The 25,762-nt window shown below is 49.5% G+C and overlaps 4 protein-coding genes across 4 annotated transcripts; 2 read left to right on the top strand and 2 right to left on the bottom strand.

Moving 5' to 3' along the window:
* Positions 1-16,192: 16,192 nt before the first annotated feature.
* On the top strand, positions 16,193-16,882 carry N0V89_007940 (uncharacterized protein; the record flags this gene model as incomplete). Its single annotated transcript, XM_056216700.1, has 2 exons — positions 16,193-16,196; positions 16,413-16,882. 2 exons carry the CDS (start codon positions 16,193-16,195, stop codon positions 16,880-16,882), a joined length of 474 nt encoding a protein of 157 aa, XP_056070947.1.
* A 1,098-nt stretch (positions 16,883-17,980) lies between these two features.
* Positions 17,981-19,951, bottom strand: YPK2_2 (Serine/threonine-protein kinase; the record flags this gene model as incomplete). Its single annotated transcript, XM_056216699.1, has 2 exons — positions 17,981-19,806; positions 19,948-19,951. The coding sequence occupies 2 exons, from the start codon at positions 19,949-19,951 to the stop codon at positions 17,981-17,983; spliced, it is 1,830 nt and encodes a 609-aa protein (XP_056070946.1).
* A 153-nt stretch (positions 19,952-20,104) lies between these two features.
* N0V89_007938 (uncharacterized protein) lies at positions 20,105-20,742 on the top strand (the record flags this gene model as incomplete). The annotated part of the gene is made up of 2 exons (XM_056216698.1): positions 20,105-20,108; positions 20,219-20,742. 2 exons carry the CDS (start codon positions 20,105-20,107, stop codon positions 20,740-20,742), a joined length of 528 nt encoding a protein of 175 aa, XP_056070945.1.
* Positions 20,743-23,475: 2,733 nt separating this feature from the next.
* N0V89_007937 (uncharacterized protein) lies at positions 23,476-24,271 on the bottom strand (the record flags this gene model as incomplete). The annotated part of the gene is made up of 2 exons (XM_056216697.1): positions 23,476-24,211; positions 24,267-24,271. 2 exons carry the CDS (start codon positions 24,269-24,271, stop codon positions 23,476-23,478), a joined length of 741 nt encoding a protein of 246 aa, XP_056070944.1.
* Positions 24,272-25,762: the final 1,491 nt, after the last annotated feature.

The raw sequence follows: 25,762 nt of genomic DNA, 5'->3' as shown, positions 1-25,762 counted from the left end.
ATTAATAGCTTTATCTTTATTAAAGAAGGCGCTCTTAGTTACTATAATAAAATCCTATACTACTATATAGTTAGCCACCTCCTATAAGGCTATATATATACCTACCCTTTAACTTATAATTACCTTTTATATAGTTAATCTTCTATAAATACTAGTCTAACGTAATAAGTATATACTCTTTATTACTAAAAGTACTCTTACTAGTATTATCCCTAATTTCGTATACTAAGGTATTATTATAGAGCCTATTATTATCTCTAGAGCCCTTATTAAGGCTACTATTACTCTATTACTTATTTATTAGTTACGTTATAGTAGTAGTAGGTAGTAAACTTCGCTATAGGTTATCTATATTATAGAGTAGGCTTTAGTTAAAAAGTTCCTTATTAAATATATTAAGGTCTATTATAGAATTAGTAGAGATAATTAATATTATAAAGAGAGGGTATAAAGTAGTTACCTATAAGATTTAATAGTAGAATCTTATAGTATCTACTTACCCCTAGGGGTAAGGTATAGTAGAAATTAACTATAGGTATACTACTATATTATATAACGCCTATTCTATATATACGCTAGCGCTAACTATAATAATCTTTAGCTAGGTACTAGCCTCTAGCGTTATAGCTTCTATAGTAGGTTTTAACTTTATTTATAGTTATTATCTCCTATATTTTACTAATACTAGTTACCTCTAATATCCTAAACTAGTAAAAGCTTATAAAGAAAGAGATCTTAATAGATCTATAGGCTAATAAAAGTCTATAGCTAAAGAAGTATAGTATACTAGAGCTCTCTACTATCTAGCTATACTCTTATAGTAATACTATTTATAAATATTATTTAGCCTATTCCTAGTAATATTAATTAGTTCTTAGCTTAGCTCCTCTATCTATATTAATATTCCTACGCCTAATAGCACTTTTAACCTATACTTTAGTAATTAGATAATAGCTAGCTCCTTAATAAATCTATATATATTTAATTCTTCTAAAAACTAGGGGAGAAGGGTACGCTTCTATACTACTACTAATATCTACCCTTAAATTAAGGTATTACCACTTAATACCTAAAATAATAGCTATTTATCTTTACTATAATAATTTAGTATATTATTATATTACTTAGAGATCTACTAAGTAATTACTAGCTATATTATAGAGAGTAGCTATTTGCCTATACTTTTTAACTAAAGCGCTAGATTATTTATAACTTCTAGAATCTAATAGATAAGATTAAGCATAGTCTAGGTAATTATAGGTAGACTAATCTTATAATTTACCTCTAGAATAAGGCTAGCTATATACTTATACTATAGAGTTAGCCCTATAAAGTTAGTAATAATAGATAGTAACTTCCTTTATATCTTATACTTAAATTATATACTATAAGTATTATAGTTTCTACTTAGAAACTTATAGAGATAGTACTCTAGCGTAATACTAGTAAATTCTTTTATATTCTTATATATATAGTTAAGAACTCTCTACTAGAGGACTTAAGACTTATCTTTAGCCTTATTACTATACTTTACCTATAGTATAGGTACTAGGTCCTAATATAGTATAGGCTTATTATTATTATAATCTAAGACCTTTTTAGGTTCTTTATTTAGCCACTATCCTACGTAAGATATTATAGTGCTTATTAGCTTTTCTTCCTACTTTATAGTCTTTAAAAGTGCCTAGATATTAATAAAGCGGCGTCCTAGCTTATAAAGCATAGATTAGTATAGGTTAAAGTATATATTATTACCTATATTAGGGAAGAAGTCTTATTAGTAAGTATCTAATAAATAAGATTCTACACTAGGTTTAATACTAGGATAGAATAAGCTCTATACTTTATCTATACTTTATACTTATAGTAAGCTAGCTAGCTAGTTCTAGTTAGCTAGTTAAATATCTAGTCTATATAGGTCTTAGATCTCTAAGATAACTTTTATAACCTTATTAAATATAGAGAACTAGTACTAAGGCGTTAGTTAGCTTAGATAAGTAATATATATATAGATATAGATTATATTTATATTATCTATTCTATAGCTTACTATCTACTTAAACGTAGAGATATTAAAAGTTACCTATCTAATTAAGGTATAGCACTACTAGGTAATTATTAGCCTCTAGCTAAGATTTCTCTATAGTATAGCTAATTATTATACTAGGAATTTTACTTAATTACTAAGTCTAAGCTTCTCTAGTATCTCCTACTTAACTAACTAATTTAAACCTTAAAATAGCTAGCTATTATTAGATACTAAGGTTACTAGCTTAGTCTATATCTAGCTATAGTTATCTAGAAGGATAATATCTTCTTAATTAGTATAAAGCTAAATTTATAAGTGTAGTAGAAGTGTATCTATTTTCTAGGTTAGCTTATTACCTTAACTAGCACGTATAGGGGCTAAAATTTTTATTATAAATACTATATACTTACTACTACTCTTCCTCTAGTAACTAATAAAGCTATAGATACTCTTTAAAGGCTTCTACCTAATAGTAGCCTATAATTAGCTCTACCTTCTTCCTAATAACGCCCTCCTAACCTTTAAATAATAGCTATTTTAAATTACCCCCCTTAGCGCTCTTAGCTATAGTAACCTAGTTACCTTCTTTTAGATAGTTTAGTATCTACTATACTTATGCCTTAGAGTAAGTAACCTATAGCTAGTAGCTTATATTTTACTAAAGAATACCTACCTTATTAAAAATCTAGTAGAGGTAATACTTATAGGCTTAGTTAATAGGTCTATTTATACTAATACTCTATTCTATAGTAAGCGTATTAATTAGGAATCTAGCTATTACTAGTAGGTATAGTATAACTTAGTTATAAATAGAGTCTATATTTCTAATTTCTTTAAGGGCTATATATTACCTTTTCTCTATTTAAGTAGAGATATTTACACTTTTATACTTTATTATAGTTTTACTTTTATTAGGGTTAGAGTGTTTAGATTAAGTAGTGTCTTTAAAGATAAAAGGTTATTTATATATAGGTTAAAACTTTATATATTAGTATTTCTAGTATAGACCCCTTATCCCTAGGGGTAAGTAATACCTAAGCTTATTAGTCCCTACTAGATATTCCTAGTAGGCCTTCTATTTTTTACCCCTAGAAGTAGCTTTCTACCTTCTTTACCCCTAGGGGTAGCTACTATTTTCGCCCCTAGGGGTAACCTAACCCTACCTTAGTAATATAGTTTAGAGATATAGTATAGAGTCTAGAGTATTATATATATAGCTTTTTAATATATAAGCTACTTAGGAATAGAAGCTATTAGCTATATATTTTATATTATAAAGCTACTTAGTATAGTTTAGTTAGCTATTATAGGCCCTATTAAATAGAGAGGGTATAGTTTAGTTAGCTAATAGGTCCTATTAGCTAGAGAGGGTATAGTTTAGTTAGCTAATAGGCCCTATTAGCTAGAGAGGGTATAGTTTAGTTAGCTAATAGGCCCTATTAGATAGAGAGGGTATAGTTTAGTTAGCTAATAGACTCTATTAAATAGACTTTTTATTAGTTTTAGCACTAGTCCTTTCTAGTAGTAGGGTATAAGAGTAAGTCCCTATTTAAAGAGAATTTTAACTATATTAGATACCTAGAGCTAGATAATAGGCTCTACTACTATAATAAAACTATAGTAATATTCTATTAAACTAATAATTAAAATTTTTATTTAAGGGAAGAAAAATAATTATAAAAGTAAATATAAAACTTTATAATTAGTATTTTATATATACTACTATAGTATAGTACTAGTAAGGTATAGTAAAAAGCCCTTTAGAGGTATAGAAATACTTTAATAGAATTTAATTTTATTATAACCTAAGTGTTACTTACTACTATATAAACCCTAATATATATAATCTAAGTACTTCTTTACTTCTTCCCTAATGCTGCGCTATAGCCAGGCCGTCGGATATCCCACACTAGCGAGTCTCGGACCTGGGCCCGCCGCATAATCTAGGGTTGGCCTCTTGGTACGCCCCCGCTTCGCGAAGCTACTCCCCAGGTTTCTGAGCCGAACCAACCATTATCCACCCTCTTCTTAATAAAATGGCAAACGTACAACCCAAAGAGCTACAGACGGACACTGGAGGTCAGGGCTCGCTTCCTGCGCCCATGCGTGCCTGTGAGGAGTGCCACCGTAAGAAGACAAAGTGCGATATGGCTCGCCCCGTCTGTGGCCTCTGCAAACGGACCACTGGTAGGTGTCACTTTCCCTCCAGGCGTCGGACACCCGCCAGACCTTCGAAGCGGCAGAAGACAGACGCAGCAGTACCCTCAGATGGCAACTTGGCATGGCTGTTGAAACTCATCGCCAATGCTGATGCCACCCAACTGCCTGACGAATCTCTTCAAGAGCTTGTAGCCTGGCGAAGGCCTACCGACGGTCAGACTCGAGCGACATCGCCGAGTGCATCCTCTGTGGAGCATATTTTGGCCCAGAACGCAGTCGAAGCTGCCGCGGAGGACCCAAGGCCTCGATCAGAGCTGTCTCTGCCCGAGCAGGCTATTTTTGAACCCATCTCGTACGCCTTGGCGATGGACCTCGTCGAGGCTTTCTTTGGTCATATCCAGCCGTGGCTGCCCGCTTTGCACAAACCTCGTTTTATGCAAAAGTGTGCCAGGAGTCTTCAGAAGACCTCAGATTCACTACAGCATTCGAGCCTTGAGATGAAATTGCTCCTGAACAGCATGTTTGCGCTGTCCGCCCGCTTCTCGAAGTCGTCATATCTCGCCTCTGTCCGGCCATTGGACCGAGATAACCGATTCAGGGATGCGGCACACGATGCCTACGCTGCCCTGCGTGGAACAGAAGATCCGACTCTGACATACCTACAAGGGTGCATTCTGCTTGCCTTTGACGCGTATACAGCAAAGCTCAACAGCCCCGCCTGGATCTTGACAGGAGTATGCGTTCGTTTAGCTTACGATCTTGGTCTTTCAGAGATTGACGACGACTCCTTGGGAGCTAGACAAAGCGATGATCATGTGGCCACCGAGGAAATGCGTCGCGCGTGGTGGCTCACCTGGGAACTAGACACATTCGGTTCTATAATCACTTGCAGGCCTTTTGCCATAGACAGGCACCGTTTCACTGTCAATTTACCCATCGCAGATGTCGACTGGTTCAGCGAGAATTTCGTCCGGTCCTCACCGCTTGTGACCTCGTTGGGTCAGGCGTGGACGTCGTTGCAGAAATCAGAAAACCAAGACCCTCGCGCATGGTTTCTGATAACGAACCATCTTTTGTCTATGATGTTCAAACATCTGCAAAAGAAGAGGAAGAACTTCGGAGAGAGTATCACCAAGTGTGAGACGGCATTCAACTGCTTGAGGCTCTCGTTGCCCTCTTCGTTCCATATACTCCGTCACCGACCGGGTTTCGAGGCCGACAACTTCGCCAATTGCAATTGGATAATGGGAACGCACCTCATACTAACGATGGCTTTCTCTGTGTTAGCCTCAATATCTGCCAATGAGACCGACAAGCCAAGTCCATTATCGGTTCTAGGCCACTGCCCCGATGATTGTACACGAGACCGGACCTTGGCTCTCTCGCAGCTCATGGGGCGATGGCCAGTCGAATATATGACTGCTGCACATCCCTTCTTCGTTTGTATGCTGATACCGACCTACCTCCACACGGCCGCATCAGGTGTTCATCCTCGATCCTCGCTCGAGGGTATAGAGCATATGGTAGAGTTGATCATGATGCACTTTGCAGAAAAGTGGAAATTGGGAGGAGACATAATTGGTATGAATCCCCCATAAAATATTAATTACACACGATATCTAACTTGCTGTTGAGATGTTCTCCAAGAACTTCGCAATATTGGAAGCGACGATGCCACCGAGAATACCAGCCTGAGAAGGCGCTTCGCCATTTACTTTCCTCGCAAAGCTGCTGTTAATGCAAGGCAGGACACCACTGCGGGCCCTGTCCAACACGAAGCCCTCTCCGATCTACAAGGGGCAGCATTTGACTACCGATATTTCCTCGCTTCCCCATCAGAGCTGGAAATCGCGGGTGAGGGAGAACGGAACCCGGAACTAGACTTATATGACGTCAACCACGACATGGAAAACCCAGAGTTTCGCAGCTTCCATTTGACGCCCTCAATGGCGTCACTTGAGATGATGCACGGCCAGACCATTTAGACGAATACATTTCCCTGTCTCCCGAATCGATCAACGTCAGAGTCGGGATTACGTGTGAGACTTGGCAGGAAAACTCATACAAAGGACCTATATTAGGACATGATCCTGCTGTTCGCGAGCAGCTTCAGGAATTGAAAGGACGCCACTGCCTTCACAATTTGCTGGCCCCGCCGCTATGTACATTAAGTTTGAAACGCTGATACTCTAGCAAGCATTCTGAGTTTATTGCAGTGCGAGCCTCGCCTACCGGCTTTCCTGCCACTATATCCCGAACCAAATTCTCGATCCGCTTTCCGTTGACTGTGTACGGGATGTCCTTGACCTGGAAGATGTGTGCTGGCACATGCCGGGGACTTAGAGAACTGGAAATAGCTTTTCGAAGGCTCGCCCTTAGATCATCATCGAGGCTTTTGCCAGGTGACATCTTAAGGAAGAGTAGAACCTGCTCGTCGCGGAAGTCTGGTGGCAGTTTTTGGCCCACGCACAAACAATCCTGTATGCTGGAGAATTTCTCAACGACGCCGTAGATTTCTGCACTGCCGAATCGTACGCCTGCAAGGGCCAGTAAGCACCAATGGTAGAGCGTAGGGTTGTTCCAGCGACCCGGGGGTTCCGGGTCGCCTTAGCGCGCACTTACCTCCTGGGTTCAACACTCCATCACTTCGGCCGAGTATTTCATAGCCGCCAGTCTCCGGATTCTTCCGGATCAAATCGCCATGATACCATACCCCTGGAAATTGTTCGAAGTATGCGGCACGGTATTTCGCCTCGCCGTCCTCGGTCCAGAATCCTACGGGCATGCTGAAGAAGGGCTTGGTAATTACCAAATCCCCGGCCTCATTAGTATCTTCAATATTTTGGCCTGCGCTGTTCCAGATCTCAACCTTTATTCCTAGATTCGGCACAGAGATTTCTCCTGCATAGATGTTGGCTATTGGGCTTCCCGATACGACTAGATGAATGGTTAGGTCGGGTAGAGAGGAGAAATCCACGATGGATGGAGTGAGTGGAAGACATACTCCCGCCCACAAGGTCCGTTCCTCCAGAACCACTGAATAGTCCAACATCCTTTGGAAATTTGGACACAAACCAATGGTGCAGCTCGGCGCTTAGAGGCGAGCCGGCCGAGCCAACAAGTTGCAAGTTAACGAGCGCGTTCGTATTGATGGGGCTTCCGGCCTGCTTCAAGGCGCTGAGGAACTTGGGGCTCGTCACCCAGTGTGTAACACTACTCGCGTTGCTTGGTTAGCAAAATCTCGATGCTGAAGGATGCAACATATCCCCAACGCGCTACCCGTTGTAACGGATGTTTCACTCACCCCTCTTGGCTCACGAGATCCAACTGGGCTGCAGGGCAGGGGAACAGCGGACTCCCATCGTACAACACAATACGCGCTCCGAGACTCAGGGCTGCAATGGCCCAGTTCCACATCATCCAGCCTGTTGTTGTATATTGGTATAAGACACTGTTAGATTTTATGTCGTTCCCGAGCAGGAGCTCCTTCTTCTGTTGCAGAAGTGCTCTCCCGGCGCCGTGGGTGATGCACTTGGGAGGGCCTGTAGTGCCTGACGAGTACAGGATATACACCGGATGATCGAAAGGAAGCTGCTCGTACGATACATTGGTGTCGGCAAGGTCGAGCGCATCCACGGCCGACTTGACGTTGATGCTGTCGAAGATCGGGCCATTGACGACGATGGTGTATTTCAACTCTGGCACCTTCTTTCTCAGCATATCGTTGACCTCACGATATCGACCAACCAGATCCAGACGCTTGCCACCATACCTGACGGCCGTGTCACATATGAAGACGGTCGGACGGATCTGACTATATCTCTCCACAATCCCAGTGGCACCCATGTCAGGCGATGTAGATGAGAAGATGGCACCGACGGATGCTGCCCCAAGCAGGATCACAAGGCAGTCTATCCTGTTTGGAAGCACAGCTTGAGAGCGCTGGTCAGTCTGCGAGCCACGGGACGCTTGTTAAAGACTTACTAGCGACTCGATCCCCGACACCAACACCCATCCGCCGCAATGCATTAGCCCACACGGCCGATCGCTCTGCTAGCTGCGCAAAGGTATAGTCCATGCCCTGCGACGAGCCTTCGTCCCGCACCGTCACCGCGACCATGTTCGGTCTTGTCGCGAGCCCCAGCGCTAGCATGTTTTCAGCGTAATTCATTCTTGCACCTGGAAACCACCGCGGAGGCGGAAACATCTTGTCTACGCCATCGACGGGCCTAGTGGGCAGCTTGGACGTCTTGATACCTGCAAAGTCGAAAACGGTTTGAGCGAAGACTGAGATGTCGTCGACAGACCAGGCGTGGAGGTCCCAGTAGTTGCGCAGATTGAGATTGAAATGTCGATTGACATGGCGGCGGAAGGCGTCGATGGCTGTGCCTTTGACGTGAGGAGGTGTCCAGATTGGGAGAGGGGAAGCCATTGTGAGCTTGTTCGCAGATGTAGACAATTTCAAATAGCTTTAAGATGAAAAGGACTATGTGAATGGTGTCTGCAGTTCTCTCGTGAACGTTTTATGCACTGCCTGTGTGAGCTTTCTGCTGTACCTAGTTCTGGTGACTACCCTGTAAGGCCGAGGATGGGCACGGCGTTCGGGGCCCAGCGCAATGCCGGGATCTTTGTTGGGCTGTAGCAAGTATCTACAACAAGGCTGTTCTGGTACAGATCATCCAGTCTTGGTCAAGGCAGGCGGAGGGGGCGGACGTACGGCCATTGGGCTTAGGAGGGCTTGTTGCTCGTTCAAGGTGTGGCTCGTGCCCTGTTGCATGTATTGTGTTGTATGTATTGTGTTGTGTTTTTCTTGGGTATGTTTTGATGACTTTTACATTCTACCGTGTCTAGAGTTCTAACCGTATCAATCCTTCTACGGTAACCTTCATTGCTCCTCAAACTTCATCGTATTGACCAGTGTCATCTCACCCTTAATCTCCACCTCCACCTTGTCGCCGTTGGTCAGGAACTGGTTCCTGAAGAACCCCACCCCGGCAGGGGTTCCCATCATGATAGTTGTCCCCGCCCGGAGTGTCGTACCCCTCGATAAATGCACCATTGTCTGCTTGACCGACCAGATCATGTCGTCTGTGCCCGTCTCCTGTCGAACCTCCCCGTTCACGCGTGTCACGTACCGGAGCGCCTGGGGGTCTGGGATTACCCGTGGGCTCGTGATCCATGGGCCTATGGGAGCGAACTTGTCGAACGACTTGGCGTAGCAGAACTGGGAGCCACCTGCCGTAGGGAGCTGGTAGTTGCGCGCTGACACGTCGTTGGCGGCCGTGTATCCAAGCACGTAGTCTACCAGGTCGAAATCGGTTGGCAGGTTCTTACAGTCCTTGCCCACAATGACCGCCAGCTCGCCTTCGTAGTCGAGCATCGGTTGTGCCCCGGAGCACACAGGGATGCCTTCGCCAGGTCCGGCGAGGGCGTCAGCCGGTTTGGTGAAGACGACGGGATACTCGGGGACCTCGAGCTGCGGCGCCTAATCAGCCGCCCTGGACAGGTATTGTTCATGAGTTAGGGAGCTCAAGTAGATGCCTACCGAAGCTTCTGTTGCGTGCTTTCTGTAGTTGAGGCCGATGCACTGGAAAATGGGCACGCTTGCAATGGGGCATAACAGCTAGGAATGTGGTCAGCAAGGGACACCACATAGACGCTGTGTATAACTCACTCGTTCTACTAAAATATTCTCTTCTGATGTTTTGGTGAAGCCGCCTGTGACACTGCCAGCGAGCTTTCGGACATAGAAACCCTCGTCGGTGGATTCGACGAGGTCGCCGTAGTGGGTGGCACCGTTGTGCGCAAAACGAACGAGTCTGGTGAACGTCATTGTAGATGGATGCTATGAAAGGTGAGATATGTGGAACGGGCCACCGGGCTTTTTGCACAGTACAAATACACTTCCAGCTCCGGCCTCGGTACCCACCTCCGACCCGGTATCCCGTTGCACGCCGCCCTCTGGGTTTAAAGGGTAGAAGCCACGCACATCCCGCGCTTGGCCACAGCTACCAATTTTATTCATCGTAACGCGCAATCGGAGCGTCTCCAATCCTCACCAGAGACACAATTGTTCCCATGTCTGCATCTAGAGTGAACGTGTCAAGGCTGGGCCATGTGCACTACCAACACCCCGACATGAGCCGGGCAGCGGCATTCCTGCAAGACTTTGGTCTCATTGAAGAGGGGAAAGCCGGAAATCGATCCTACCTACGTGGCTATGGCGCACAGCCATACGTCTATGTAGCTGAGCAGTCCCCCGATGGCGAACGACACTTTCTGGGTGGCTACTGGGTAGTGGACACCCGCGAAGAGCTTGAGAAGGCCGCAAAACTACCTGGCGCGACCGCCATCCAGAAACTCGATGCTCCGGGCCAGGGAGAAGCGGTGACTGTGACTGATCCCAATAGTAACCTAGTCGGATTCGTGTACGGACAGGAACTGCGTCAGGTCAATGCACAGGGAGGTGCACTAGAGCGAGACGACAGCGGGCGGGTGTCCAACACAGTTGCAGATAAGGGGCGCAAAGGCACATTCAGGAGGTTCGACATTGGTCCAAGTCCAGTGCACAAACTGGGCCACTATGGATACATGGTTCCAGCCGACAAGTTCGAGGAGACGTTGGCCTGGTACACATCTGTGATCAACCTCAAGCCGACTGATTGTGTGTATGACCCGAGAACTAGAAAGGACGAAACATGTTTCATGCATGTTGACCTAGGAACACGCTACACAGACCACCACGTGAGTAACTCTCCCTGCGCACATTCGACACTCAATCTGAACGACTGACCAACATGACACAGAGCTTCTTCCTGGGCATCAGTCCCACGGCAAGCAAGGCGCACGTCCATCACTCCAGCTTCGAGGTCAACGACTTCGACACCCAGTCACTGGGTCACGACTACTTGCGTAGCAAAGGCTGGACAAATTGCTGGGGATTAGGACGACACGTTCTGGGCAGCCAGATCTTCGACTACTGGTTAGTGAATCCTTTATAATTCTCTAAAGCGATCCACATCTCGAACGAGGGCGAGCTAACAGGTCTGGCTCCAGGTTCGACGGCTCCGGAAATGTAGTTGAGCACTACTCGGATGGAGACCTCGTGAATGGGGACACACCCGTTGGCCGGGAGGCTGCTGCTCCCAAGACGCTCTACATATGGGGCCCCAACATCCCCTTGGGTTTTGTCACAGGAAGAGTCGAGGACGCTGGGAAGCCAGTTCCCATGCCTCCTGACGTTGTCGCTGCGGTGCCCGCCAATATCTCAGCTGGCGGTGCATGATGAACTCGCCCTGTAGGGACTCTCACGAAATTAGCGCCTCCATCATATGTATAAATCAATCGTTGTCCGTCATATAGATATTACCCATTTTGCTTCGGCTCGCCTAGCATGTGCTGTACGAGAGGGGCATTACCCCCAGCCGCGTGTCTTTCTCTTTACACAGACAGGGGTCCCACTAGACGCCAAGAAAGACGGCGAGGTTTCCTGGGGTACCAGTACAGTGCGGGGGAACGGCGCGGCGCGGCCTCGGCCTCGGCGGTACACCGCGACCGCCGTCCCCACCTCCACGGCATCAAATCTAGTCATGAGATTGTTTTGCGCCGCCCACCGAGCCCACGGAGATGGTTGGCCTTTCGACTCCGTTTCCAGCGACCGCAAAGAACCCATTTGGACGTGTATGCGGTGCGGAACTGCCGAACCTGGTCACCGAGTAATGGTTAATGACCGATGACGACTGACCACCCCAATCCATCAACGGCACCCAGCGAGGCCCTAGAATCCCCGATCAAGAGCAGCGGTCCAAGAATCACCAATGGTGTGCACAAGGTCCGCCAGAGAGCATGTCAAAAGTGGGTCCCACGGTGCAGCGCGGTTTCCTGTGCGATATACATGGTTGCAGACGCGGGAGCTTAGTCGTACCCAAGAACACCATACAGCCACATACGCTCCCTCAGGTACAGCCAAGCCCACAAAAGATTTCGATACATAGAGACTTCAAGGTCCGAGAGCGTGATCATGGTTTGTCGCGGTTCCCCCCTAAGAAGGTGCACAGGTCTAACGTTGAAAGGCAACCACGGAGCATGAGACTCCCGTGCTGGTCGTTGGCGCCGGACCCGCGGGGCTTATTGCTGCTTTGCAGCTATCCAGGAATGGGACGCGGTGCATGCTGGTCGAGCGGAACCTCAGCACGACGAAATGGCCCAAAATGGATATCACGAATTGCCGCAGCATGGAGTTGCTCAAGCGTCTGGGCGTCGACACTGGCTTACGTGAAGTCGGTAAGTCCCTCTGCGACCGTGCAAGGAAGGTGGTTAGTGGAGAGATGAAGAGAGAGAAAGATGGAGGCTAAGCACGCGTCAACAACAGGTGTCCCGCAGAACTACTCATTCGACGTCAACTTCAGCACCGGGCTTTCGGAGAAGGGGCAGTCGATCGAGAAATGGGTTCGTGGTGACGCCCGTCCCCCTTCCTCCTCCCTCAGGCACCAATGGTCTGACCTGAAGCAAAGCACCTCCCATCTCCCAACGAATGGCGAGCTCGCATCCGAACCCAGAACGATGGCTCAATGCCTCGAGAGCCGTATCAGCGCTGCTCTCAGGCTATCTTCGAAGCATGGCTCAAGCCCAAACTCGAAGCAGATGACCTAGTCGAAACCCACTTTGGCTGGAAATTCGAGTCTCTGGTCGAGTCAGACACACACGTGGAGTGTAAAATGGTGGACCAGACGGGCCAGCAGCATGTGGTCCGCTCGCAGTACGTGATCGGCTGCGATGGGGCGGGAAGCAAGGTCAGAGCGGCTATTGGGAGCAAGTTGAAAGGAGGGCCGGTGTAAGAGATCCCCTAAACACCTACACCTACACCTACATGGAGACGGCCGGACACTGACATGGCCGTGGCCATCAGACCAGGGGCGATGCATCTCATCCACTTCAAGTCCAGAGACCTCAGCCGGCTGCACAAGCAGGGCCAGTTCTGGCACATCTTCTTCACAAGCGGGTCTGTCATCATCTCGCAAGACGAGGTGGACACGTGGACGGTGCACAATCCTATCCCGGTGGGCACCGACGTGTCGGGCATAGATGCAAGGGAGGTCGTCTACAAGGCGCTCGGGGGCGAATGCGCGCCGCATGAGATCGAAATCGACGAGATCCTCGTGACGAGCGTGTGGCGCCCCAACATCTATCTGGCCGACAAGTACGCATCGGCGGGCCAGCGGGTGTTCATCTCGGGCGATGCGGCGCACCAGAACATCCCGACGGGCGGCTACGGGATGAACACGGCGGTTGGGGATAGCTTCGACATTGGGTGGAAGGTGGCGGCGGTGCTGGCCGGGCACGGAGGGTCCCGTCTTCTGGCGTCCTACGAGACGGAGCGGCGGCCGGTAGGGGCGGACAACATAGAGCGCTCGGGGGTGCATTTCTCGGTGCACGCGGCGTACGTGGCGTGGTGTATGGAGGCGCCACAGCTGGCCACGGCGGCGACCAGTCAGGGCCAGGCGCTGCGCCACAAGATTGCCGAGCACGTGCGCCACCACGACGGCGAGAACACCGACCACGGCATCGAGCTGGGCTACCGCTACAAGGGCTCGCCAGTCGTCGTCGGCGACAGCAGCGTCGAGGAGCCGGCGTGGGAGCCGAGGAGATACGTGCCGTCGACTTGGCCGGGCGCGCGCGCTCCTCATGTGTTCCTGGCCAGCGGCAAGCACAGCATCTTCGATCGATTCGGCACGGGCGCCGAGTACACGCTGGTCGACATGAGCGCGGCGGGCGAGTACGCGCAGTCATTTGCAGCCGCCGCGGCCCGGGCAAAGCTGCCGCTCAAAACGCTGCACCTGCCGGACGAGCCGCACCTGCGCCGTGTGTGGGAGCGCGACGCCGTCCTGGTGCGGCCCGACGACCACGTCGCGTGGAGAGGTCCCGCAGCCGTCGCAGACGCAGCCGTTGTAGACGCAGACGCCGTGCTCGCCATAGCCGCCGGCAAGCAGACCACCACCGCCGCCGTCACGGCCAGTGTCGACGTCCGCCACGGCTCCAACGGGAACGCCTTCACGGCCACTGTGGGCAATCAGACCCACGAGGCCATCGAGGACCTGGCCGCCTTCCAGCGATGATGGCTGCTGTGAATCCGCTACGGGGGGGCTATCGGGGTGGTCATCATGTAGAGCCAGATCACTTATAGCAGTCTAGCGATGAGACTCAATCTTCATTTCAACCCAAAATGGCTGCTGTGAATCTGCTGCGGGGCTATCAGGGTGGTCATCATGCAGAGCCAGAACACTTATACCAGTCTAGTAATAACGCTCAATCTTCATTTCAAACTAAAAGCAATATACTAGACAGAGCCAAGTTCTCACCTGAGACACCAACTTCCCGCAAAGCCCCCTCTGAATACCTGTTTCCCGAGGTTCCAAGGATCCAAGGGATGGGCCATGAGCACGTGACCAAATAGCCCCAGGTACTTCATCATCTAGATAGCCTATCACGAAAATATCACCATTCAGCCGCGTTTCATCGTCACAGTACTACATGACCCACCAAAAGTGACTGACTGGGCTTGATCCCCTGTCTACACGCCGCGGGGACGAGTCAATCCAGCATCCAAGTCCACCGCGCTGCCTCGCCTTGTGTCCCCTGATAGTCGCGGGCACCGGGGAGCCGCGGAGGCCGTGTTGCGTGCCTTCGCCGATCCATACCTAGCCGCCATTGCCCACCTTCATCCCTCCCACGCAGCCTAGGGGAGGGGAGTGCACAAGGATAAAGCACGTGGCCACCCGAGCCAGTACCATCCCTACCAAAAACATCCACCACGTCCCTGGAAACACCCGCCCCCTTCCTCCTCCTCCATCGCCTGGACTAATATCCTCCTCTTGCCTCGACCTCTTACCAATACCAAGATAGCGACTCCAGGCCACTCTTCCCACTGCCCTTCCCCCAAAAGCAGTCATGGCTGAGAACCACACCCTGCATCCGCTCAGCGTGATCGTCATTGGCGCTGGCATCGGCGGGCTGGTATGCGCCATCGCCTGCCGCCGCGAAGGCTTCCGCGTGCAGGTCCTAGAGCAAGCCCCTGAGATCCAGCCGGTAAGCCCTTGCCCCTCCCGCTGCTTCAGAATACGACACCACCTGTACCTCTTCACCATGGCTGACGCAGAGCGCTAAACAGGTTGGCGCAGGCATCCAGATTCCACCCAACGCCAGCCGCGTGCTGATGGGCTTGGGCTTGCTGGAGGGCGTCAAGGAAGTGGCGAACGAGGTCCAGGTGCTTAAGGCGCGGAGGTATGCTGACGGCGAAGTACTCGCCGAGCGACCTGTCTGGGGGGATAGTCCGTGGATGTAAGTATGACGCTGGTCCTTCCAACTGAATCTCTGGGCACATGAGTGCTGAGTATCTGCGCTAAGGGTCATTCACCGCGCCGATTACCATAAGGTGCTGCTGGAAGAAGCCACGCGGTTGGGCGTGGAGATCGTCCTCGACGCTAAGGTGATCAAGGTCGAACTCGATGCCGGCGTGGTGACTCTTGAGAGTGGCAGGACGGTGACGGCTGATGTTGTGGTTGGAGGTGACGGTACGTTCCTTACGGCCCCCCGATGTCTTCCCTTTCCCACGATCGTGGCACGTCTGATGCTCAAACGGCTAACGTGACTGAGATCCTGTTAGGTCTGTGGTCGGCGACGCGAACAGAGATGCTGGGCAAAGTCTCCGAACCATTTGAGACGGGTGACCTGGCGTATCGCGGGACGTTCTCGCTCGAGCAACTTAAGCGGCTCGATGACCCGCGCGTGGAGGAACTTTGCCGGGATCCCGCCGTGACGATCTGGTTCGGGCCATTGAAGCATTGCGTCTTCTATCCCGTTCGTAACAGCACGCAATTCAACTTGGTGCTACTACGGCCGGACAACCTTCCTGCGGGAGCGCGGTCCGTGCAAGGCGATATCAGGGAGATGAGACAGACCTTTGAGGGGTGGGATCCTGTGTAAGTCGCCCAGGTAAACTCCGAGATGAGTCGGACTAACCCGAGCAGGCTCACCAAGATCATAAGTTGTATCCCGAGTGTGCTGAAATGGAAGCTTATGCACCACGATGAGCTGGAGCGGTGGACAAAAGTGAGTCTCACAATTGGGCAATGACACGCCCTTAGATTGACGCATGTTAAGGGCTGCGTTGCTCTCCTCGGTGATGCTTGCCATCCCACCCTACCGTACCAAGCACAGGGCGCAGCGATGGCCGTAGAAGACGGCGCCATCATCGGCCGTCTGCTCGGACAGCTCAACCGCCAGCTCAGCCAGGGCGTCATCCCGGCGTCGCTACAGCGCGAAAGCATCAGCAGCGTGCTGGGGCTATATGAGAAGTCGCAGAAGCGCCGGACTACGACCAACGTGAAGGGCGCAATCAACAACCGTAGTTTCTACCACATGCCTGACGGGCCAGAACAAGAAGCCCGCGATGCAGAATTGGCGCGACACACGTGGACCGACGAGACGTCTGACTATATGTGGTGCAACATGGCCTACAACAAGGAGCTTCTCGGCACAGACAGTCTGAGCAATGCCGATGCGCTGTTTGACGACTGGCTAGAGACGGTTCATCCCAAGATGGCGAAGCTTGAACGGGACTCCTCCGGCGGAGAGGGTACGAGGGATGGCTTGGGAGTACGGCCGCCGCATCATTCGGGTGCTGTGTCGTGCTAGCGTTCGATGAGCTTACTTAAATACTAAAGTACGTATATCTCCCTATAGTTCGCCAGGCTCATGTAGTAAGCGATTGGTAGTGTATAGAAGCCGATCACTCTTCGTCATGCCCCTTGAGAACTGCCGTTAGAGTTATACTTATCTAAACTTACGCTAGAAGAAAGTTAACGTATTCATGAGGATTATATTAGAGACTAGGTTTACGAAAGAGACGTCTACTGAATGGCATCTGGGCGCATATTATTAAAGCTGTAGCTTGATAGATCTCAACGTGATTCTAGGTATTTTCAGGACTGCGCAAACTCCCAAGCTGCCGGGGCTTCCGACATGCCACTCAATATCATCTCGTCAAAGCTAAGGACGCGGTCGAAGTCTGTAAAATCCGGACCCATGAGCGCTTCCGAGATGGCCATCAGGTCGTCCTCTGGAAGAAGTGTTTCGTCCCAAGCTCCTTGAGCCCAGGGCATACGAGGCTGGACGGGGTTTGGGATCTGCGGATTCTCGGTACTTCCAACAGGTCCCGGTAGCGGATGTTTTACAAGCGCAGGCGTCTGCGTCGTCTCTGCTACGTTTAAATCTGAGCCCGCGCGCTCCATCCAGTCAGCTAGCTCACTGGGCGGGATCCAGTGTCGAGGATAGGATCGTTCTGTGGTAGGCTTGCTTATATGGAGTGGCTCCTTCCGGTCAATGCCTAAGGTAGGATTAATCTCGCATTGTGCCTGTGTGGACCTTAGGCGTTCCGCGAAGCAGTGGAAGAGATTGGTTGGGTACGATTCTCTGGGGTGAAGTTCGGGCTGCCAGCGGCGTGCCATATCGTCAAGACTTTGAAGAAGAAGCCAGTACTCGGGCACAAGGGAAGTGAGGTATTAGCGACTGTGCAATGGTGTTGTTAGTGAGGAGAACGTTTTGTCACAGAGGTGTGTCTTACGAAGCAAACCGCGGGCGCTCATGAAAGCGCAAAGACCTATTTATGGGGACAAAGGGTATTGTGACGAGGGAATATTTCCTAACGATTCCAGGGACCTTAATTACGAGTGGCCAATACCTTACTAAGCTTAGCTCGTCTTTGATGATAGTAATACTTTACATATGTATCTCTTAGCCGGATCGTAAACATTCAGTACTCTGTACATCACTGGCACATCCACTTATTAATTTCCTAGAAATAGTCGTTCCGATATCTCGCAAGGCCGCCGTAACCCTTTGATATACCGGTCTGGTAACAGCTCCACATTCATGCCCTCGCATCTCCCCAACCGGCGCCGCAAGCCCTTCATCTGCACCATACTTAAGCAACAACTGCGCCATTTCAAGCAGTCGCAGCTCCATTGCCAATTGGACAACCCTTCCGCAGGAGAAACTTATTGGGCCACGCAACCCGGAGAAAACGCCATGGTATCCAATATCTGGGTTCGCTCCGTGAGCGAGCAGCATCCGAGCAAGATCGATATCACGGTTCAACACAGCACTTACAAGCGCTGGTGTAAATTCCCCTGAGTCGGAAGGATGTGGGAATATGTAACCATCGTGGTCGTCGAGGTCAGCGGGGACAGGAATGTCTGCGTCTTCAAATTCACAAAGAGTTCCTTGGCTGAGCAGGCTATTGGCAGCTGGAAGATTTCGCGATTTTGCAGCTACCCCCAGTGCTAGTGTTGCGCTTACGCGATCTCTGCTCTTGACGCCCGCTTTTGAGAGAACTAGTTCCAGCATGTTGAGGCTTCCGTGGCGAACGGCCCATTCCAGCACGGTTGTACGCTCGCTCGGGTGTTTGAAGACGGGTGCACTGAGGTCTATGTTCGATTCGAGGAGGTGCCCGACGATGTCTTCCCGGTCAGACTTCAACGCTACCTCTAGTGCTGCGCGTATCTGTTCGGGTGTTTCGAGCTCAATATCAGGACTCGTGACTGCAGACGTGTTGATATTCTCTTCCACGGCCACTGCAGTTCCAGGATTTACATCCTGTGCCTTATTCCCGGGCCCAGAAAGACTATGCGTATCGAAACCCAAGAAAGTCTCAGCGGTGGGAGGTTCCTCAAACTGCCCACGTTCGTGATTACACAGATAATGGACGCCAGAAGGCTCAAAACATTCCGCGCAATATCCAGGTTGAAATGGAGGCTTTGTTCTACGCTCAATTATCTCCTGCCAGTCCAAATCCTTAAGAAAGGCGTGTTGTTTGACCTCAGACACCTCGCTGGCACCTAATCGTCGCTCAGGATCCCGATGAAGAAGACCCACCAAGATGTCCTTTGCGTGTGGAGGCACTGACTCGGGCAGATGCAGCGATTTTGATATGATGTTATCGCGTATGTCTTCGACCACATCGCTATAAAACGGCGGCAAGCCCGTGAGCATTTCGTATAGGAATATGCCGAGTGTCCACCAATCGGCGGCCTTGCTGTACTTGCCATTAGTAAGCACTTCTGGGGCGGGATACTCTGGCTTTTTCCAGTCTCGATGCGTGCCATCGCGCTGTCGGAAAATTCCAAAGCCACATAGCGTGATGTGACCTGATGAATCAAGCATAACGTTTTCAGCTTTGACCCAACAGAATATGTCTTGAGTATGTAGGTACTCCAATGCGCAAACGATTTCGGCCGCATAGAATCTGCTTGTGTCAACGTCAAATTGCCGAGGTTGCTGCAGATGAGTGAATAGGTGTCCGCCGCTGACAAAAGGGGAGACAAGGTACAGGTTGTTAGGGACTTCGTTTGTGAATGCGAGATGTGTGATGAACGGGTGATGAATGTCCTTCGCTGCAGGAGATAGAACGAAAGGCTCCGTTCGTTTAATTCTCCTCATCGTATACAGCCTTTTGGAAGCTTTCTGTCTTATCAGAGTAATTGGCTTGCCCAAGTTCTGAATGGGGCCTCCTTCGAAGGCCGCATCTTTCGCTTCATGCGTCTGTTGGGCCTGCATCATGACTGGGTAGTAGGACGTTGGGATAGTCGTGGCGATTCGTAGATGGAGAAATGTTAAGTGTAGAGGCCATAGTAGGTTGAACTCGTCTGACACACTGCCACACTTTGGGACACGCTAACGTGTTCCATCAGTCATCCGCCCACCCATATGTACGTTTGTGGCGTAACTGTGCGCGAATTAACAGTGGTGTGCGACGCGGCGCCCCAACGTCCGCCCCAGATGAACTGTAGAGCCGTGAATTAATGAAATGCCAATGGTCTGGTGTGTCCACATCTGCAGGGGTCGCATCTCTTAGGGACCATGCGTGCACCTGCGGCGCGGGCGTTGTATTCGTGCGAGAGCGTTGCTAAACACTGACACTGACATTGACCCTCCCACACAGCGGCCATTAGAAGACTACACACTGAGCCCAAGCCCAGTACCTGCCACCTAAACACGATTGTGCCTACACCCACTTCACTTCCAACCTCACGACTTCGATCATGGGGCCACTTGACCCGGCACTGGTTATTGGGGGCTGCGGAGGCCTTGGTTTCCATATCGTCACTCAACTGCTCCACTCTGGTGATGCTTCAGACGTCACAGTGCTCGATGTTGAGGTCGGACGTAATCGCGTGGAGGGGGCGCGCTACGTGAAAGGTAGTGTCAGTTCCCACGAAGACGTTTCCACGGCCCTAGCAAATGTCCAACCGCGCGTCATCTTCCATGTCGCCTCGCCCCATCTGATGCTTCAGAGCGCTACACCCAAACTCTTCGAGGAAGTCAATGTCTCCGGCACACGCAATCTACTCGACTGTATCAACGAGCAGGGTGGTGTAAAGATGTTGATCTACACATCTAGTACCGGTATCATCCATAACGGTTACACCGACATCATCAATGCTACTGAGGCTGTCCCCATCTTTCCGGACCATCCCGAATTTTATGCTCGTGAGTAGGCCCTTCTGACACCTCGAGGCTTCGCTTAGTGATCGGATGTATAGGCACGAAGGCACAAGCCGAAGTCATGTTCCGTGAAGCGAACCGGAAGCACGGTCTTCTCACCTGCGCCTTGCGGTGTCCTACGCTTTATGGCGAGGGAGATAATACTACAATCCCGCAGATCGTGAGCAATGCTCAGGCTGGCAGAGGGAAGATGCAAGTTGGCGACGGTCAGAACATTTTCGATTATTTGTATCTTGGAAATGCTGCGTACGCCCATCGCTTGGCAGCAAACAAGCTTCTCAATGTGGACGTAACGGAACCGCCACCTACCGAAGACGAGCGGATCGATGGTGAAGTCTTCATCATCACAAACGACGAGGTATGCAAGAATTCGTACATGCCAATCTAGCGGTCGCCTGTCAATGAGCGCGTGCTGACTGAGAGATAGCCATGGAAATTCTGGGATTTCGTAAGAGCGGTTGGGACTGCGGCTGGGTGTGGAGTTGAAAAGAAGGACGTGAGGGACGTGCCGACGTGGGTTTACTATGCTCTGGCGGTCATTGCTGAGTGGAGCGTGTGGCTATTCACGTTCGCCAATAAGGAATCACAGATCAACCGGAAGATGATCAGATTCTTCACAATGACCAACACGTTCGATATCAGCAAAGCGAAGGCGCGACTCGGATATCGACCGCAATGGACGACACATGAGGGCATTGAAAAGGCTGTGCACGCGCTCTTACAGTCTCAGGAGGGCAAAAAGTCTTTGTGAAAGTGTATGATGGAGAGTGATGTAGATATCTGATTTGTTTGCTATGACTGGGGGTTCAATGGCTCGAGGTTTTTGAAATTTCCATAGTCGTTCTATCTACATTAAGAAGAACGCCCTGCTAAGTGACATCAGAACTGAGCATTGACAAATGATTCGAAGATTCTACTCACTGTGTACTTCTACAAACTCGTGAGGACCAACGACTGGATCATGGTAGAAGGTGATGAAAGCCCAATTAACAATGCAGCTGATGATGATCGTGTATAGAAACGGTCCTGGGTAGTCTGAGATTGTGGGAGAGCTTTGAATGAAGTAAACCTGCATCATAGCGGTGTCAAACATAGTGAGTGTTGAGAATTTGAATGTCTAGATAGCTATACGCAGGTGTTGGCAGGCGGGATAGATGATCTCTTTTACCGAAGGCCCACGACCGTACTTTGGACCAAGAACTATGTATTGGATTGGACTGCACAACGAATGATCGATTTGGCCCCAGGCGGGAGGATGTCGTTTCCGCAGCTCTACTCGACTGCGTCCATCAATATCTGCTCCGCTTCGTCCCAGCCCTTGGTGAAGAAAGCTGCCAACGGTGCGATCGTGTAAGTTCTTACCAAGATGCGCTTGAGATTTGGTTGCAAGTTCTGCCATTTGTCAAAGCGTTTGGCAGAGTCAAGTACCTACACGGCGTCATCGTGGCGACCCTCGTCGAGGTAAACGTGAGCGAAGTTTATGATAGACTACACCATCAAGTCCTCGCATGCGAAATTGGCAACCTCGCTAATATTGCGCATTTGGATCCTTGCAAAGTCCAAAAACCGATCAGAATGCGCCATGTACTCAAGCTTCATGTAAAACGATGAGCGTTACATGGTGGCATTCGATGCATTTTGTGCTTTGCGCTTTTCGTCGTACTGGCGCAACAAAACGCACAAGACGTTCACATAGAGTTCCATAAGAGTGATGGATCCCAGCACATCGTGCTCTCGGATCCATTGGCGCACCGCTGCTTTCACGAAGCCGTCGATAGTATATGTTTCGCATGTTTCTCCACTCCTGACGAACCGGCAGAAGCTCTACCAAGGTTAGATGGACTCATTTACGGTTGTATATCGGTACAGATCAATCTTAACGAATGAAGTTCGAACTAATAGCCAAACGCCCAAAACACGGCCCCATTAAATGCATAAGTTCGGGGGCAGTTGGTATGTCCTATGCATTGTTCATGTTCTCCCTTTTACGGAGTCTAGCTGAAACTGTGCCTCTGGGTCCGAGCACTCCCATTCCGAACTTGCTGAGATTCAATTTGAGGTCCTTACGACTGGCGAGGATATCGCAATCAAATTCATCTACCATCAAAGCCAAAGTGACAAGACAGTGGACTTTTGCGAATTGTCTGCCTGGGCAGAGGTTTGCGCCACTTCCAAATGGAAGCCAAGAGCCTTCTGTTCCAGCCAGAGAGAAAGTAGGAAGCTCGGAATCGCTAGTGTACTTCAGGTAACGACCGGGCCAGAAAGTGTCCACTGGATGTACGTTGTTGGAGTCACTCCAAATGTTCGAATCCATATGACCTGTGAGACAAAAGAATAATTAGAACACCTGGCGAGTACAATCTCGGGTTCAGCTCACCTGAAGTAGACCATGCAATGACAAAGCGGTCCTTTGGAATAGACCAGTCCACAATCGTGATGGGTTGCGTAGTCTTGCGAATGAACATATTGTGACATCGAAGCCTAAGGCTTTCCGCAAACACTGCTTGCAGGATAGGTTGTTGAAGTAGTACGTTGATATCTAATTGTACTTCGCCCTTGGCTCGTAGCTTGGAACTCCGAACCTCTTCCCGGATGTCACTCAACAGAGCTTGATCGCGGAAAACATCAATGACACACCAATAAGTATTGGCTGTGACATTGGCACTTGCCCTGAAAATACGCGTGATCAGTGTACTGCTAGGGTGCTCACGTTCCTTCAAGGTTTCTTACCCAAAGAGAAAGCCTAGTTCCATAGATGCCATATCCCGTGCGTCAAAGCCCATCTCAAAGACGAAGGTCGAGAATCGCTCACGGAAGAACTTGGAGCCCCAGAATGGATCGTCGCCATCATCATCAAGTGGGGTGGTATCAGCGTCGAAGTTGTCGCTGGCCCATGTCTGCCAGGTTTGAACAGCGGCGATGACTTCGTCCCTCGCTTTATAGGCTTGCGATGCCGGTATTCGTGGTGTGCGCTTCATAAATATCGGTAGACTGTCGCAGAAAGTCCAGAAAGCTTGGGTAAATGTTGGATTCTTTGCAAGAAGGCCTTTACCGCACATCGAGTCCAGCAAAGCGGCAGTAACATAGGAAGTGAAGAAATCATGAAAATCCGACAAGACAACGCTATCTGATACAGAGCTATCATGGTATGTTCGTATTCGATCTCGTAGGTTGGTCTCGAAACGTTGCGACAGCTTATGTGCCCCACGACCAGCCAGGTATCGATGGATCACCGAGGAGCTCCACGCATAGAGAGGAGCCGCTGCCAGGTAGTTCTTCCGTTGGAAGTACTCAGGTGTCTCCTCCAATTCACTTCCTAGCCTGTCTACGCCTTTGTCGGACATTCCGCATGCTTGCCGCAAGAAGTTGGCATTGAATATGGTATTCGAGGTAGAGGTCTGGCCAAGATGGGCAAGAACATACTCGGAACCTTGAATAATGTATAAATCTTTGGCGAGAAGTCTAACACGGATTGGATGTCTGACGAGGGAAAGATAACTAATAGTTACGTCAGGACATCATCGCCATGTCATTTACGCAGTCGTCCTCACCCAGATGTGAAGAACTGAATCGGATCCCAGAAGAACCTCCACGGAAGGTTGCCTATCAAAGGAAGAAAATGAGGAAGTAGCGGAGGTATTTTTAGTGCAGCATTCTTTTGAGGTGCGTTGTATAAAGCTAGCAAGACACCATAGTGGAAGACCGAGATCGCTGCCGCCGCTAAAACAACATAAGCGATCACGGTGCGAGCCTCATACTGGCCGCTTAGCCAAGAACTGTATTGTAGCAAGTCCGATGCCATGATGTGTGTGGGCGAGTTTTCGTTCGTCTCAGGTCGCTTTCGTGAATCGATTGTCGTGTTCGTTGTGTTTAGCTTTGTTCGTACGAATAAACAGGGTCAATAACCCTTTGGTGCACAACTCCTGCTAAGCGAATATCTGTACTTTGATTGGTGGTGCTGGCCACCGTGCCTCCCCCTCATTCAGGGTGTCAGGCTATGTGCATCTGGCAATGCGCACTACGCCCTTCGGCGTCACATCACAAGATGCATTGTGATACTCTCTGAGAATTGAATTTTCAATTTACCCGTTTTTCTATAGTGATTGTAGTCAATTCCGATCGCCTTAGTCTCATTTTCTGTCTCCTAAGACCTAATAGTATTTATCGGCCAAGGAAAAAGCGACGGTCTTGGTTGCGAACACACTGATGTCGTTCGAGGCACGGGTTTCGGTGTTGTCGGCATCAAGCCTGGAGACCGCGTGGCTGCGTTACCAAATGAGCATTCGATCCAAACTTACTGTAGAATGTCATTCAGATCCCAGATGATATCAGATTTGTGGCGGCCGCAGCAGTTCCCACGGCATATTGCACTGCGTGCTACTCGCTAGTCGATGTAGCTTGTCTGCAGTCTATAGAGACAGTTCTTGTCCATTCAGCCGCTGGCGGAACAGGCCACGCGATGTTGCAACTCGCGCAGGGGATCTAAGCCACTGTGCTTGCTACTGTTAGTGATACCAGTAGAAATAAGCTTCTTATAGACGTCTACAGTATTCCTAAATCACACATCTTCTGCTTGCGAGACGCTTCCTTTGCTATGGCGTAAAGCGCATGACTGGGCTGGGTGTCGAGGTAGTAGTCAATTCTCCGTCAGAAATTTTGAGGGAGACATCATAGAAATGTATTGCACCTTTCGGATAATTTGTCGGAGTCGGCCTGAGAGACGCGCATTTGGGAAGTTTGCTGATGGATACATTCCCCAGGAACGCCTCTTTCTCCTCGGTGGATATGGAACTCAAAAACTCGCCTGGGAAGGAAACAGAGGCAGAGCATGGATTGTTCAACAACTTCAGCTGTTCGACCTCTGAGGAGATAGGACAAACGGCTGCAGTAAGGAGCCAACTAAAGCCTAAGGATTAGACTAACGTGGTTCACCAACCATTGCTCAACACCAGTCAGTGAGCGAACCCACCAGGATCGAGACGCGTCTGTACACTCAACCTACTATGCCTACCA

This window comes from Didymosphaeria variabile, assembly GCF_027946475.1.
Source record: "Didymosphaeria variabile strain IMI 356815 chromosome Unknown scaffold_5, whole genome shotgun sequence".
NCBI lineage: Eukaryota > Fungi > Ascomycota > Dothideomycetes > Pleosporales > Didymosphaeriaceae > Didymosphaeria > Didymosphaeria variabile.
This window is presented reverse-complemented; position numbering and strand designations above follow the sequence as displayed.